Below are 12,756 nucleotides of genomic sequence, written 5' to 3' on the forward strand. Positions count from 1 at the left end.
CTTTGACTTGCAATTCTTGCTGGAGAAACTGGTTTGTTGTCAGTCCTTTGCTAGAGAAACTGCGCCAACGATTCACACACTTCTGTCTGTATTCCTGATTGATGATAAAGGCATCTGTGGTGGTCAGTCAAGGATGAATTTAGGATGAATATGGTATAGAAAACCAAATCAATAAGCTTGTACATCTTAAGTACAAGCAAGTTCTTTGGCATATTTACCAAGGGGAACTGCAGAGGCTGGTACGCATGGACAGTGAACATCTTGCACCACAGTTTCTTCTGCCCTCAGTGTCATACTCAGTAGTTGGGAAGCCAAAGTCTCAAAAGCTTAATATGATTGGTGGAACCTGACATCATCCATCATACTTTTTATTTGTGTTTTTTCCATTAATATTCACCCTGACAACCAATCAGTGTATCTCAATTGCAGTCCTCAGGCCCCCCTGCCCTGCATGTTTAAGACATGTTCCTCCTCCAAAGCACCTTAGTCTGATTATTGAACTTCCTTATTGAGTTCTATGTTGCCTGTTAATGAGCCTTTTATTTCATTCAGGTGTATTAAGGTAGGGTTGCCTATAAAACATGAGGGGCAGGGGGGCCTGAGGACCGGAATTGAGAAACATTATGACCAATAATAGGAGATTCTGCTCTGCTGGAAATATCACAAACAAAAAATTGTGGTGATTTTAGTGTCTGTGACCTTTTTTTTTTTATCAGAGAAATCATATATATATATATATATATATATATATATATATATATATATATATATATATATATATAATTTATATAAACATATATATATATATATATATATATATATATATATATATATATATATATAAACATTTCCTTTCTCAATAAATACTGTTCCAACATAGAGTTCATTTGAAACATTTCTCATCCCAGATACCACACCTGCAACTGTGATTAGTTATGGTCCCTTCTTTCTAATGTAACCAAAAAACCCACATGTGATTGATCAGTCTGTTCAGTACTACATGAATGGGTTGAGAAAACATGGTCATGTGTATGCTTTCATTGCATGTGACCCTGCAATCTTTGAGTTGAATCTGATTCTGCAAAAGAAGATGAGAAGATTGCCAAATTATTCCTGCACATGGGTGACTCCCATATTGCTCAGAATTTTGTTGCATCCACTTGCCATTTGATGCAGTCCACTTGAATCGAAGACATTATGGTTGAGCCTGATGATGGAACAGCAAACAAAGTCCTCACTGGGAAAGACTAGGGTTACAATGCAATTATAACCAATAATGCATACCAAAACTCTGGTGTATGCTGCCATGTTTGCCCTAGACTGGGAAGCATTTGCCAAATGGTTGGTCAATGAAGAGAAAGACTTGGATTATATACGTGTGCTTAGAACAATGCGCAGATAGGCTACTCCTAGTTGCCCTGTCTGAAGAGGATGTACAGAAGACAACTTCTGTGTGTGCCAATAAAACTGACCAACTGAAAAGGCTGTCATGTTTGATGGCTGAGTGTGATGAAGCTCGTACAAAGCTGTGGCTAATGTACATTGGCGTGACAATGATTCCTAGGGCTGCATCTGCTAAACGTTTGTGTGTACAAAAAATGTGTGCAAAGTCATTGTACATGCCAAAAATATATAAACTGATTTAATAACAGCGTGAACTGAGGGTTGTGTCTTAAATGTGCAAAATAGCATGTCCTTATCCAGTCAGCACATCTGTTAAAATGAATTTGCAATTTGCTATTCTGCATGTTGGGAGGAGAACATATAAAAATGTTCATTTTGCACCTGCATTGTAATCTATCAAATATGAGATCAATTTTGTTAATATAAACTGCACCTATAATACAATTAAAAAAAGACACACAAACAGTCTTTGCACAATTGTGCACATAGCTGAGGTTTTAAAAGGTTTGGATTTTATCACCACCTTGAATTTCCATAGAAGAATGTCAACTGCACTGTTAGCTTCTCTGTCTTTGCTGGTAACCAGCCATACACAGCAACAAATAGAAACCCAGACTCTAAAGCCTGTCTTTGCTGTTTTTAACATTGGCTCACGTTTTAATAAACTCATATCATACAGTTCTGAGGGTCCATCTGGCTATGTTGGGCGTGCCTGTGTCCCGGCAACCAGATCTTCATCTGCACCTCATCTGGCAATCAAACAGCTGTATATTAAACCATCCTTCCAGTCACCACCAGGTTGTTTATTACCCAGTGGTAACATCTCTTGGCCTTCACAGCAAATTTACCACCTTGATAGCATGCCCATTTAAACCCATGATGTGTCTGTTTCAGTCAGAAGATCCTGACCTGTTCACCTGTCCGCATGCCTGCCACACCTTCCTCTCTCTGCCAAACCTTTATTTGTATGCAGATCTGTGTCCATGTTTGGATCATAGTTGTCAGTCCGTCCATAAAACAATCATTTTCAAGTTATTTTGGGTTAACAACAAGTTAATTAACAAACACACCGACTGGTACTGAGATTAAACTGGTTTGCTTTAATATACCTCATAGACACGTGAGCACTTGCTCCCAGCAGTCAGGTGAAAAAACAGACACACCTACCACCACTTTTCCCTACCTGAACTTCCGTCTGCATGTTTTCCTAGAAACAGGATCATACCGTGTTTCAGCTCAGCCGGATGGAGGAACGCTGTTCTTTTCAGTTTGCAATAAACTGAAGGGTATTACAGGTAAGACACGGACCTTTTTGGGCTTTATAAATGTTGAGATTGCATACTTAAAAGACCGACATAAATAATCTTTGGTCCAGGGCCGCATGACTGAGAACAAGTCCACAAAGACGGAGATATGATTTAATGTGATGCAGATCTGATGTATTTCGGTTGGTTTTAAGATAGACATGTTCAGAAACATCTTTACAGTTTATCCTTTATGAGGCAAGTGACTATTTTTGATCACTTTGTTAAAATGTCTCATTAAGGTATTTGATTGACTGCCCTTCAAAGGGTTAAAGAATTTCTCTTCAGTTTGAACGTTTGTTCTACTTTCGTTTCCTCAAGTAAAGGACCTTAAGAAAATAAAGCAACCAGCTGCAGAACAAAGAGAAAAAGTCCAACTTAACAGTCAGACATTCAGGTTTATTCATGTCTCAGAGCACAAACAGCTATATGAGGAAATCTGGATAATTGTCTCAGGTTTTGCCAAAAATTGATCTACAACTGGTTTTATTGGAAGTGCATTCTGTCCCAGCAACTCCCATGTGAGACAGTTACATCTGGACACTGACACCTGTCAATCATTCATCCAGGTGAAACCCAGAGTTCCGCAGTGAAGGATAACAGGTTTGGCTTATATCTACTATGAATCTATGATTTTAACCCTTCAAATTCCAGTTAGAATATCTAAAACTTATTCATTACAAAAACTCACAAACTGAATTATTTTTCCACTTGATAATCATGAAAGGGATGAGTTTTTGGTGATGAGTACGATCCTGCATCTGTTACAATCCTGCAACTAAACTGACTGATTCTTCTTTGTTTTTATGTAGAATAGAAACTCCCTCTGGGGACCCTCTGTGTGTTTTTATAATAAATGAGGTTGTAATAATCAAACAGACATTTAAAGGGTTACCGTAAATCCTAATAATGATTAAATGTTTAGTATTTCTGAGCATGGTGGAAACTGTTTAAATAATTCATGAAAAATACAGATTTTTGTGAATGGACTTTTTGGCCACCAGAAGGTGTAAATTCATCAACAGAAAAAGATCTGACAGAAAATTACCAGATTTGAGGATCACAGCTTCTGTTGCAGAAACATGCAGTCACAGTGACTAGGACGGAATCAATGTTCTTAAAACAAGATTAATCCAGTCTTCCTGCAGCACATAGGTGTGGTGGTTTTGCATTGTTGCTTCATAGCTGGAAGGTTTCTGGGTTGAGTCTTGGCCATCCTCTGTGGAGGTTGTGTGTAATGTTTGTGTTTCTGTGACAGGGTTACGCACTGGGTGTAGTTACAAGGCTAAACCCTGCACTTGAATACACAAACGTAGATTGATGTAATACAATCTATGTTATCCTCACTGCAGAAAATCAGTATTAGGCAGTCTGGAATTTACTGCGTTCAATAAAGTTGTGCAAACTTGAGACAATTATTTAGATTTACAAATTGTTTCAGAGATGTTTCATCTTATCTGATCTCTCACACGAGAAGACTTGAACGTCTGTCCTGACTGTTTCAATGTTTTCCTCTTCATTTAGCAGCAGGTGAGTTTTTTTTAGCAGCTGTTTACCTAAAGGTTCACTCAGCTTTTATATTTTTTTTGTGTTATACTTCTGGTACTGACCAGAAGCACCTGCTGTCCAACATTTTTTTTCCTCTAAAACTAATTTTTAGTTAACTAAGAAATTAAGATCTGAAATGTCTTTTTTATTTTTAATCTGAGATTTTAGATTTTACAGGATGTTTCTTAGATATTTTATTCAGCTGAAACCCAGTGAAATCATTTCTGGTTGGTTTGGATCTTTAACAGAGTGAAACTGACTTTAATCAAATTCAAGTTTCTGTTCTTAAATCAGTTGTATTTCGGAACAAATGTATCAAACAGCAGCCTAAGATTTAGTATAAATCAGTAAAACAAGAAGGTGCAATGATTTATTCAGAAACCAAAACCCACCTGGCAAGTCAGTTAAAGGTTGTTTGATCCCCTTTATTAACCTTTTAGATGGAAACATGTACTGCCAATGTGCCCTCTGCTGATTGGCAGTCAGGCTGGAATGCAGAGACTACCTGGGGAAGCTCCAGCATGCAGACAGAAAGAACCAGACTGGAAAGTTCAATGTTCTTCCTGTTGCACTGCAGTCCAGCAGCTTTTAGATGTTTTTTTTCTCTTTTTTTTTTCAAACAAATGTAGTTTATGACCAATTAATCTGGTTCAGGTACTGCAGCAGGAAACATGTAAAACCTGCAAGACAGCAGCTTTGGACAGCACTGCTTTATTCCCTGTCCATTGAATTTTTTCTTAAAAGCATAAAGAAAACACATCAGGTCAACCAAAACTTCAACAACTTAATAACCAAAGATTGTTTGCATTAAAGATTGTTCATGACAGTGAGGCATTGAATGTCTTTGAAGTGGTGTTGCTTTGCATGCCTTGCCCTTCAACATGCTGCAGCTGGAATCTCAATGTAGACAAACTGGTTTTATTGTGTTCTCATTCAGACTTTGTATTTTTGATCCGGCTAAGAGCAAATATGTGGGCCGAGCAGAGGAAACAAATCACCTCTTAATGCTTCTCTGTGATGAGTAACTTCTCCAAACAAGAACCTCCATTTTTCAGGATGGATGACAGGTTTGTTGGTCATTATTCACAGCGGTAGAACATGGAAAAGACTCTTATATCCATTCTCATCACCTTTAGGAATCCTGCTGGTACTCAGGTGGACAGCCTGAATGAAAATTATGAAGAAAGTGCAGAAAGTCATCGGTCAAGGACCCCGCCACCAGAATTTCAGTCCCGCCTTCCAGAGGACAGGTGGGACTTACAGTCCACCCTTTTTCTTTGAGTTTAATAAAAACTTTAGAGAAGACATGGGATGAAAATACATCTGCTATTATTTCAACATTCAAGTTTGTGTAAAAAGCAACGATAACTTCCACCTCATGGACACTTCTAGTCGGATAACATTGTGTCGAATCATCCCTATCTTTCACCACTTTTCTGCTTGTTTAAATACATGTCAGACACTTTTAGAGGATTGATTTATTTCTTCATAACTGTATGTTTAAGAAAGATGATTTACTGTGTTTGTGTGTTCTTTTTTCTGTTTACAGGAATGCGATTCTGGCAGCATTAAAACCTCCTCTCTATGGACAGCAGACAGAAAAAGTATGAACATTTTATATTATCCATCAAATAATCCAATTTTCTTTCACAGTATTAAATATTGTTTACCTTCCTGTTGAACAGGGGCAAAATGTTCAGAGTCTCCCATCACTGATTGAGGACTGGACTCCAGACCATGTAAAACACTGGCTGGTTGTAAAGGTTCGACTATCAGAGCAAATCGCTCAGAATCTTTATGAGCAAGGCTTGTCCGGAGCTTGCCTAGTATCTTTTAAGAAACAAGATTTTTTAGATCTTGGTGTTCCAGCAGCTCCTGCAATACTAATTATAAAACAGGTGGAGAAGATGAAGATGCTTTCAGTGACATCAGAGTACGTTCCAACGAGTCCTTCTGAACTCAAACAGGGTGGACTTTGCAGAGCTGCAGAGTGTTCAGGAAATCTGGACGAATCTCATGAAACTCTAACAGTTTCATCAGATTCAGGAATTGAAAGTACAAACTCCACAGTACAGATGTTACAAGAGGCAAGACAAAGAATAAGATCTGTAATAGATAAGAATACAGATGTCCAACCTTGTCAGTTAAGTCAGGACAATACAGCAACAGCTCAACTCAAGAAGCCGATATGTCAGATCAGGCCTTTCGACAAAAGCCAATGTGCTTGGCTCTTCTATACGGAAAATGACCTTTTTCCTCCAATGGCTGGTCCAAGTAATCTCCTGAACCCTGTTCACGAGTACCACCTCCTGCCAAACACAGATGAAGTCAGCGAAAAAGAAATAATTTATGAATTCACACGGGAAGTATTTTGTTTCGCTGGCAGTTGCATGAATTCACGAACCAATGGAACAATTCATTTTGGAGTGATCAGTCAACCAGGCTCACAACACGGTCTAGTTGTTGGGCACAAGATCAGTTCTTTCAGTGTCTATGAGCAGGCATTTGAATCGTCTCTGAGTGCTTTTTTTGATGAGCAACATGTAAATGTAGCCAGAATGTGCATCAGGCCCCCAAACTTTACACAAATCCACCATCAAGATGGAACGACTTCGGACAGATGGGTAATTGAAGTAGATGTTGTTCCAGAGTATTTACACACGCAGGACCATCTTTTCTATACTCATCTGTGTCCTCCTTCAACAGAAGAAAAACAACAAAGCGAAATTGAGTGTCTCTTCATTCGGGAAGGCCCACAGTCAGTCAACATTTTAGCAGATCCTAATGCCCGATTAGTTCAAAAGGAGCTGAAAAGCTTGACAGATAAAGTCAAGAACTGGGCATCAGCACGCAAGTCAGCAGAGAAAAAGAATGAACACAACCTCTCTGAAAGCCACCAGGGTCAGAGGCTGAAGCAGCTGATAAGCCGTGGAAGAGATGCTTACCAGACTTCCCTTCAGGTCATCCTGGTCACTGACAAATGTCACCACAACCAGCTGGAGCACATGGATTTCCTAAAAGAAATCAAGCTTTTTGCAGTTCTAGAGTTTGACCCGGAGTCTGATATCAACGGTACATGCCATTTTTTTAGAAAAGATCGTGTTGCTAATCTGCACTACCCACGCATGTACACCAGTCAGGACAGTTTGACTACAGTCGCTGGAAGGCTAAACTTGTTTAAGCAAACAAGCTGGATTTTCTGTAACGGACAGAAGAACGAGGACAGTGATGCTGACAAGCCTCTAACACCCAGCGAATGGCTAAAGAAACGCTCTGGTGACATCAGCAACATGGTTACCCTGCTTTGCAACCCAGATTTGATTGGTAAAGATAGGCTCCTGGTTATGTTTGTTCTTCACTCAGCAGTTGCTGACATCTCAAGCCCTATTTTGGAGACGTTCTGTGCAATTTATCGGACGCTGGAGGGGGCAGACAATATCCTGTGCATATGCAAAGACCCCTGTGTATTCACTCGGTGGAAGCAGCTGATAGAGGTTCGCTGTAAAGAAGATATTAGCAGTAAATGCATCTATGAACTAAGCCTGAATGAAATATCCAGCACAGTAAAGAAACTTAAACAACCTCAGACTCAATCTTCCCTGAAGTTCCTGCCATCCACAGGCTTGAGCTCAGTCTTGCTGACAAAGAAAGACGAGGAACTCTTCACAGTTTTGGACATCCTGACTGAAAATGAGTGTGAGAACACAGAAATAGAAAGAAATGATGCCTTTAATGAGTTTAAAAAGAAAACGGAGGAGGATTTCTACAAAGGAGGGCAGGTAACGTGGTGGAACTTCTACCTGTCTGAAAAGCCCGGCAGCCTGCCATTCATTAAGCGAGACAAATTCAATGAGCTGCATGATCTCTTAACACCTGTTGAAGGCTACACGTCTCCATGTGTTATGATTAATCTCTTCCACCACCCGGGATGTGGTGGAACAACTCTTGCCATGCATGTCCTCTGGAACTTAAGGAGAAAATTCAGATGTGCTGTTGTTAAAAACAACAGAGCAACAAATAATGAAATTTCAGCTCAAGTTGTGAAGCTACTCACATATGGAAAGCAGGAGCAGTCAGGTAACACACCTGTCCTCCTCTTGGTGGACAATCGGGATGACATAGAGGACCTGAAACAGGATATTATTGCCAGTGACAGGAAGTGCCACAATGGTTTGATGGTTATCATACTGAACTGTGAGAGAACTCCATTTCCTGAAGAAAGCTCCAGAAACAGTCGGCTTTCCAACGTGTTCATAACAAACAAGCTGTCCTCCACAGAGCAGAGTTTGTTTTCAGAGAAACTTCAACAGCTGAAGGACGACCATGAGAAGCCTGAGACCTTTTATGCCTTCATGATCATGACAAAAAATTTCAGTGAGGCTTACATCACAAACCTGGTAAGCAATATCATCAGAAATCTTGACATCAGCACAAATCAGGGAAGACTCTTTTCCTTTCTTGCTTTGCTGAACAGCTATGTGAATGGATCTTACATGTCGCTGTCTTTGTGTGAAGAGTTAGTTGGGATAAAGAATGCTCTCTGGAGGCAAGAAACCCTTGATGATAAAATGAATCCCTACTCCACACTGCTGCTAACTTTTACTGTTGAAGAACACGGCACCTACCAGGCAGTACGATTCTTACACCAAATGATCGCAAGTAAGAGTGTTCAGATCCTCAACCAAGAACACAAGCTTTCATTGTCGGAGACTACCATTAACATGATACATTGTGACAGAATCTACAAGTCCAGCATGGGAAAAGATTTCCTAGTCCAAAACATCCAAAGCATGCTCATCACACGCCACAGAAAAGAGCAAGGGGATGAAAAGGACACGCTATTCTCTCCATTAATTGAACAAATACATGAAGACGAGGGACCAAAGAAAATCAAAGAAGTCTTAGAGAAAGCGACAGTGAGGTTTGAGAGAAGTGCAACAATCCCACAAGCACTGGCAAGACATTTCTATCTGAAAGAAGAAGACTTTCAGTCTGCCCTGCATTGGGCTTTGGATGCACAAAGCAAAAAATCCAATTCCTACATCGCAGATACAGTTGGACAAGTTTACAAGACGCAACTCAAAAGGAAAATGAAGGATATCAAAGATTCTATGGTTCTCACTCCTGAAGCACTTGATGAATACCTTGTATTGGGGTCCAAAGCCATGAAAGCCTTCAAAAAATCTCAGGAACAAGCCAAGACAGATGAACAGGTGGACCCTTTTGATCCCCAGACCAGAAAAAAGTCCTACAATATATCAGGCTACGTTGGGGAGACAGAAGTCATTATAACCTTGCTTGAATACATCAAAGATCTTCCTCTTTCTGCAGCCCCCGACAGACTTGAGAGAGATAAAATGCTCCAGTTTCTCAAGGGCCACCATTCACTGAACAGTTTACAGTACAATCACAGCAATGCAACCATTGTCCAGTTAGTGGCCGTCCTAGAAAGACATGAGAGATTTCTCACCTCTTTGAAGCCAAGGCTGAGGGAAATGTTTGAGTTTTTCGATAACTACTTTACATACCTACGGCCTAGGTCACAAGAGAGAGAAACAGCTGATGTAAAACACAAAAGAAGGTTATCTGAGTACTTCAAAAAGTACATGCAAATATTCGAACTTTCTGAAGGGGAGAAGGCATCTGAAAAAGCCAGTCACCCTAATCTAAGTCTCCATCAACAGCTGCAGGAGAAGAGGAATTATCTGGAAGCAAAGCGGGCAGACTCTTTTGCTGGACTTCTGCAGTGTTTGACTGACAAAAACGGGCCAGAAATGGAACACATTCTGAAAAGATGGAAGTTCATCTTTGACAACACACCCTCTAGATCTGTGTCAGACACAGTCAACTTCATCCTGGCAAACATAGTAATGCACAGCATCAAGCCGTCTTCACAGGTCACACGAAAGTATGAAGAGCTGGTTGAACTTCTAAACAAGGAACTTCAAAAGGAGGGTACGCATTCCAGTCTGACCGAGATGTACTACCTCTCGATGCTGCTGATGTGGCCTGTAAGAGATACAAAACTTGATAAGTTTCCAACCTACAGGAACATCAGTACATACACAACATCAATCAAGAAATCTTTTCATCGGCGTTTTTCACACATGTTTCCAGCGAGGAGCGCCATATCCCATTTCTTTCTTGGAAAGTCTAGTGGGCTAAAGCGAATAGTTTCCAAAGTGAAGCTTGATCAAATCTTGATAAATATTTCAAGACAAGACTCCATCAGTGCTCAAAGCGGTCAGCAGCGGAAGCTGCACAACCTCTGGCAGAGTGGAGCAGCATGGAATGAACCAAAGGTGCAGAACGAACTCTTGAGGATTAAAGGCAAATCAGAAAATGGAGAGATTTACGTGAACTATGGAAGCAACCTGAGAATGTCTGTGCGTCCCGTGTACCTAGGTGATATCAGAAGCGGATACAGCCAGGAGGAAGTATCTTTCTACCTGGGCTTTACCATGGAGGGTCCTGTGGCATACAACATTAAATATTAAACAGTCTAATGAACACATAAAAGATTTGGCTTTAATCTGAGGAAGCTCATAAGAGAAAACTATGAAGAAATGTACACTATTCAGTTTATTTTGAATGTATCATATAGAAAATAATCACCACATAGTACACCACAGAGTACGAGTCTCAGTTCGTACTCTGTTAGGAATTAAGCTAGATTTACATGTTGTATTTGACTATATATCCTGCATTATGTTTATTTCATGTTCTCTTACCGTCGCAATAGAGTAAGTTTATTGTAAAAATGAAAAAAAAATGATGTAAACATTCAGTCACATGATGTACTGTTGAGTACATAAGATACTGTGTACCAATGTAAAACCTACTGATGATGAAATAAATTACAAAGTAAAACCAAATGAAATTAAACAGACAGACTTTAATTGGCTGTTTTTTTTAATACCAAAATTTGACATTTATGTAATTTATATGATCAACTACCATCATCTCACATAAGCCTTTTTGATTTGAGTCCTAATCCATTCGGTCAGAAAGCCCGCTTCATTTGGGGAAACGTGAATGTGCCAAAGGAAACCTGATTTGGATCAGAGAAGCGGACTCTTCCCACCTACAAAGGTCTCGGTCTGTTTGTAGCGCACCAAATACAGGAAGCGGACTACAAAACACACACACACACACACACACATATATACATAAATGTATAAATATATATATGTATATATGATATTATCTATCTATCTATCCATATATATATATATATATATATATATATATATATATATATATAAAAATATATATATATACATATACATATATATATATATATATATATATATATATATATATATGTATATGTATATATATATATATATATATATATATATATATATGTATATGTATATATATATATATATATATATATATATATATATATATATATATATATATATATATATACAATTCCTGCGTTTGTCTTTGCATTGTGGGTAAAAACACAGCGATAGTCTTCTGCCTAGTCTGTTATTTATACTGCGCCCATTATTGCTATGTATTTCTGCAGTGTACAAAATAAAACCCAAAACTGGTCATTCATTTGTGTTTAACTCTCAAGTGGAGGAAACAGTTTTGTACTTCACATGGGTCTTGTCCTCTATTTTGCTAAAGGTTAGGGCAGCAGCACCTTTAGTGAGAATGGGGATGTATTATTCTAATGGTTTGACTTGTTATATCACAGTGCAGCGTGAACGCTCTCTTGGTCCGCATGGTACACACCCCTTCAAATGAGCTGAGTCCCCAATTGGACGAGTCTAGTGGACTATGCTGATGTGAATGCACCGTTAAAGAGGAGAAGCAGAACATGTCAGGATCAGTTAAGAGTTCAAACGAGGTAAATTATCTTCTCATAAGATGTCTTCAATCTGGCAGCATCACATGATTCTGTGTTTCAGGTGTAATCAGCCAGGTCAGCAGTGTGGCCATATGGGGTAATGGAGGTGTAAAGGTGAGAGGTGCGATACTGACCCTGTAAAGGTTTTCTCTTAGGGTTGATGACAGTATTAAAGGTGCAATTGAATGCACTTTATATCCATTCTGAAACAGTTCTCTAATATATCAATTATACTTTGGAGCCCTGCTTTGGTAAACGCGGTCCTTAGTTTGCGAGCAGCCATTTCTCTCTCATCCCCCCCTGACAGCACTGCTCAGGCGATGCTTCATTTGCAAGGGGCAAAAACGGAGAGAGCCGAGCAGATGATGGCTCCGCAAATCGCGCCACGCACCCTTCTTCCCTGTCATTACACCTGACCCAAAAGCAGGAGTACGACTTCGCTAGCTTGGCGCTAGCAGCCCTACCTCTATGAAACCAGAAGAACCAGAAGCTGCTCCTGAAGGACGTTGATGAATGGTTGGTCTGTTATTAACGTTGGACTTGTTTTCTGTCACACAGACTGTAACACTTAGCAAAGGCTTGCAATGTGCAGCTGACATGTTAGCTACATTGTTGGTCAACAGTTTTTCCCTTTTT

General features: G+C 39.5%; 1 protein-coding gene across 1 annotated transcript; it reads left to right on the plus strand.

Moving 5' to 3' along the window:
* Positions 1 to 6,876: 6,876 nt before the first annotated feature.
* On the plus strand, positions 6,877 to 10,753 carry LOC306768063 (sterile alpha motif domain-containing protein 9-like; the record flags this gene model as incomplete). The annotated part of the gene is made up of 2 exons (XM_079256276.1): positions 6,877 to 6,880; positions 6,963 to 10,753. The coding sequence occupies 2 exons, from the start codon at positions 6,877 to 6,879 to the stop codon at positions 10,751 to 10,753; spliced, it is 3,795 nt and encodes a 1,264-aa protein (XP_079112402.1).
* Between the last annotated feature and the right edge of the window lie 2,003 nt (positions 10,754 to 12,756).

The sequence above is a fragment of the Telmatherina bonti genome, assembly GCF_933228915.1.
Source record: "Telmatherina bonti genome assembly, chromosome: 2".
NCBI lineage: Eukaryota > Metazoa > Chordata > Actinopteri > Atheriniformes > Telmatherinidae > Telmatherina > Telmatherina bonti.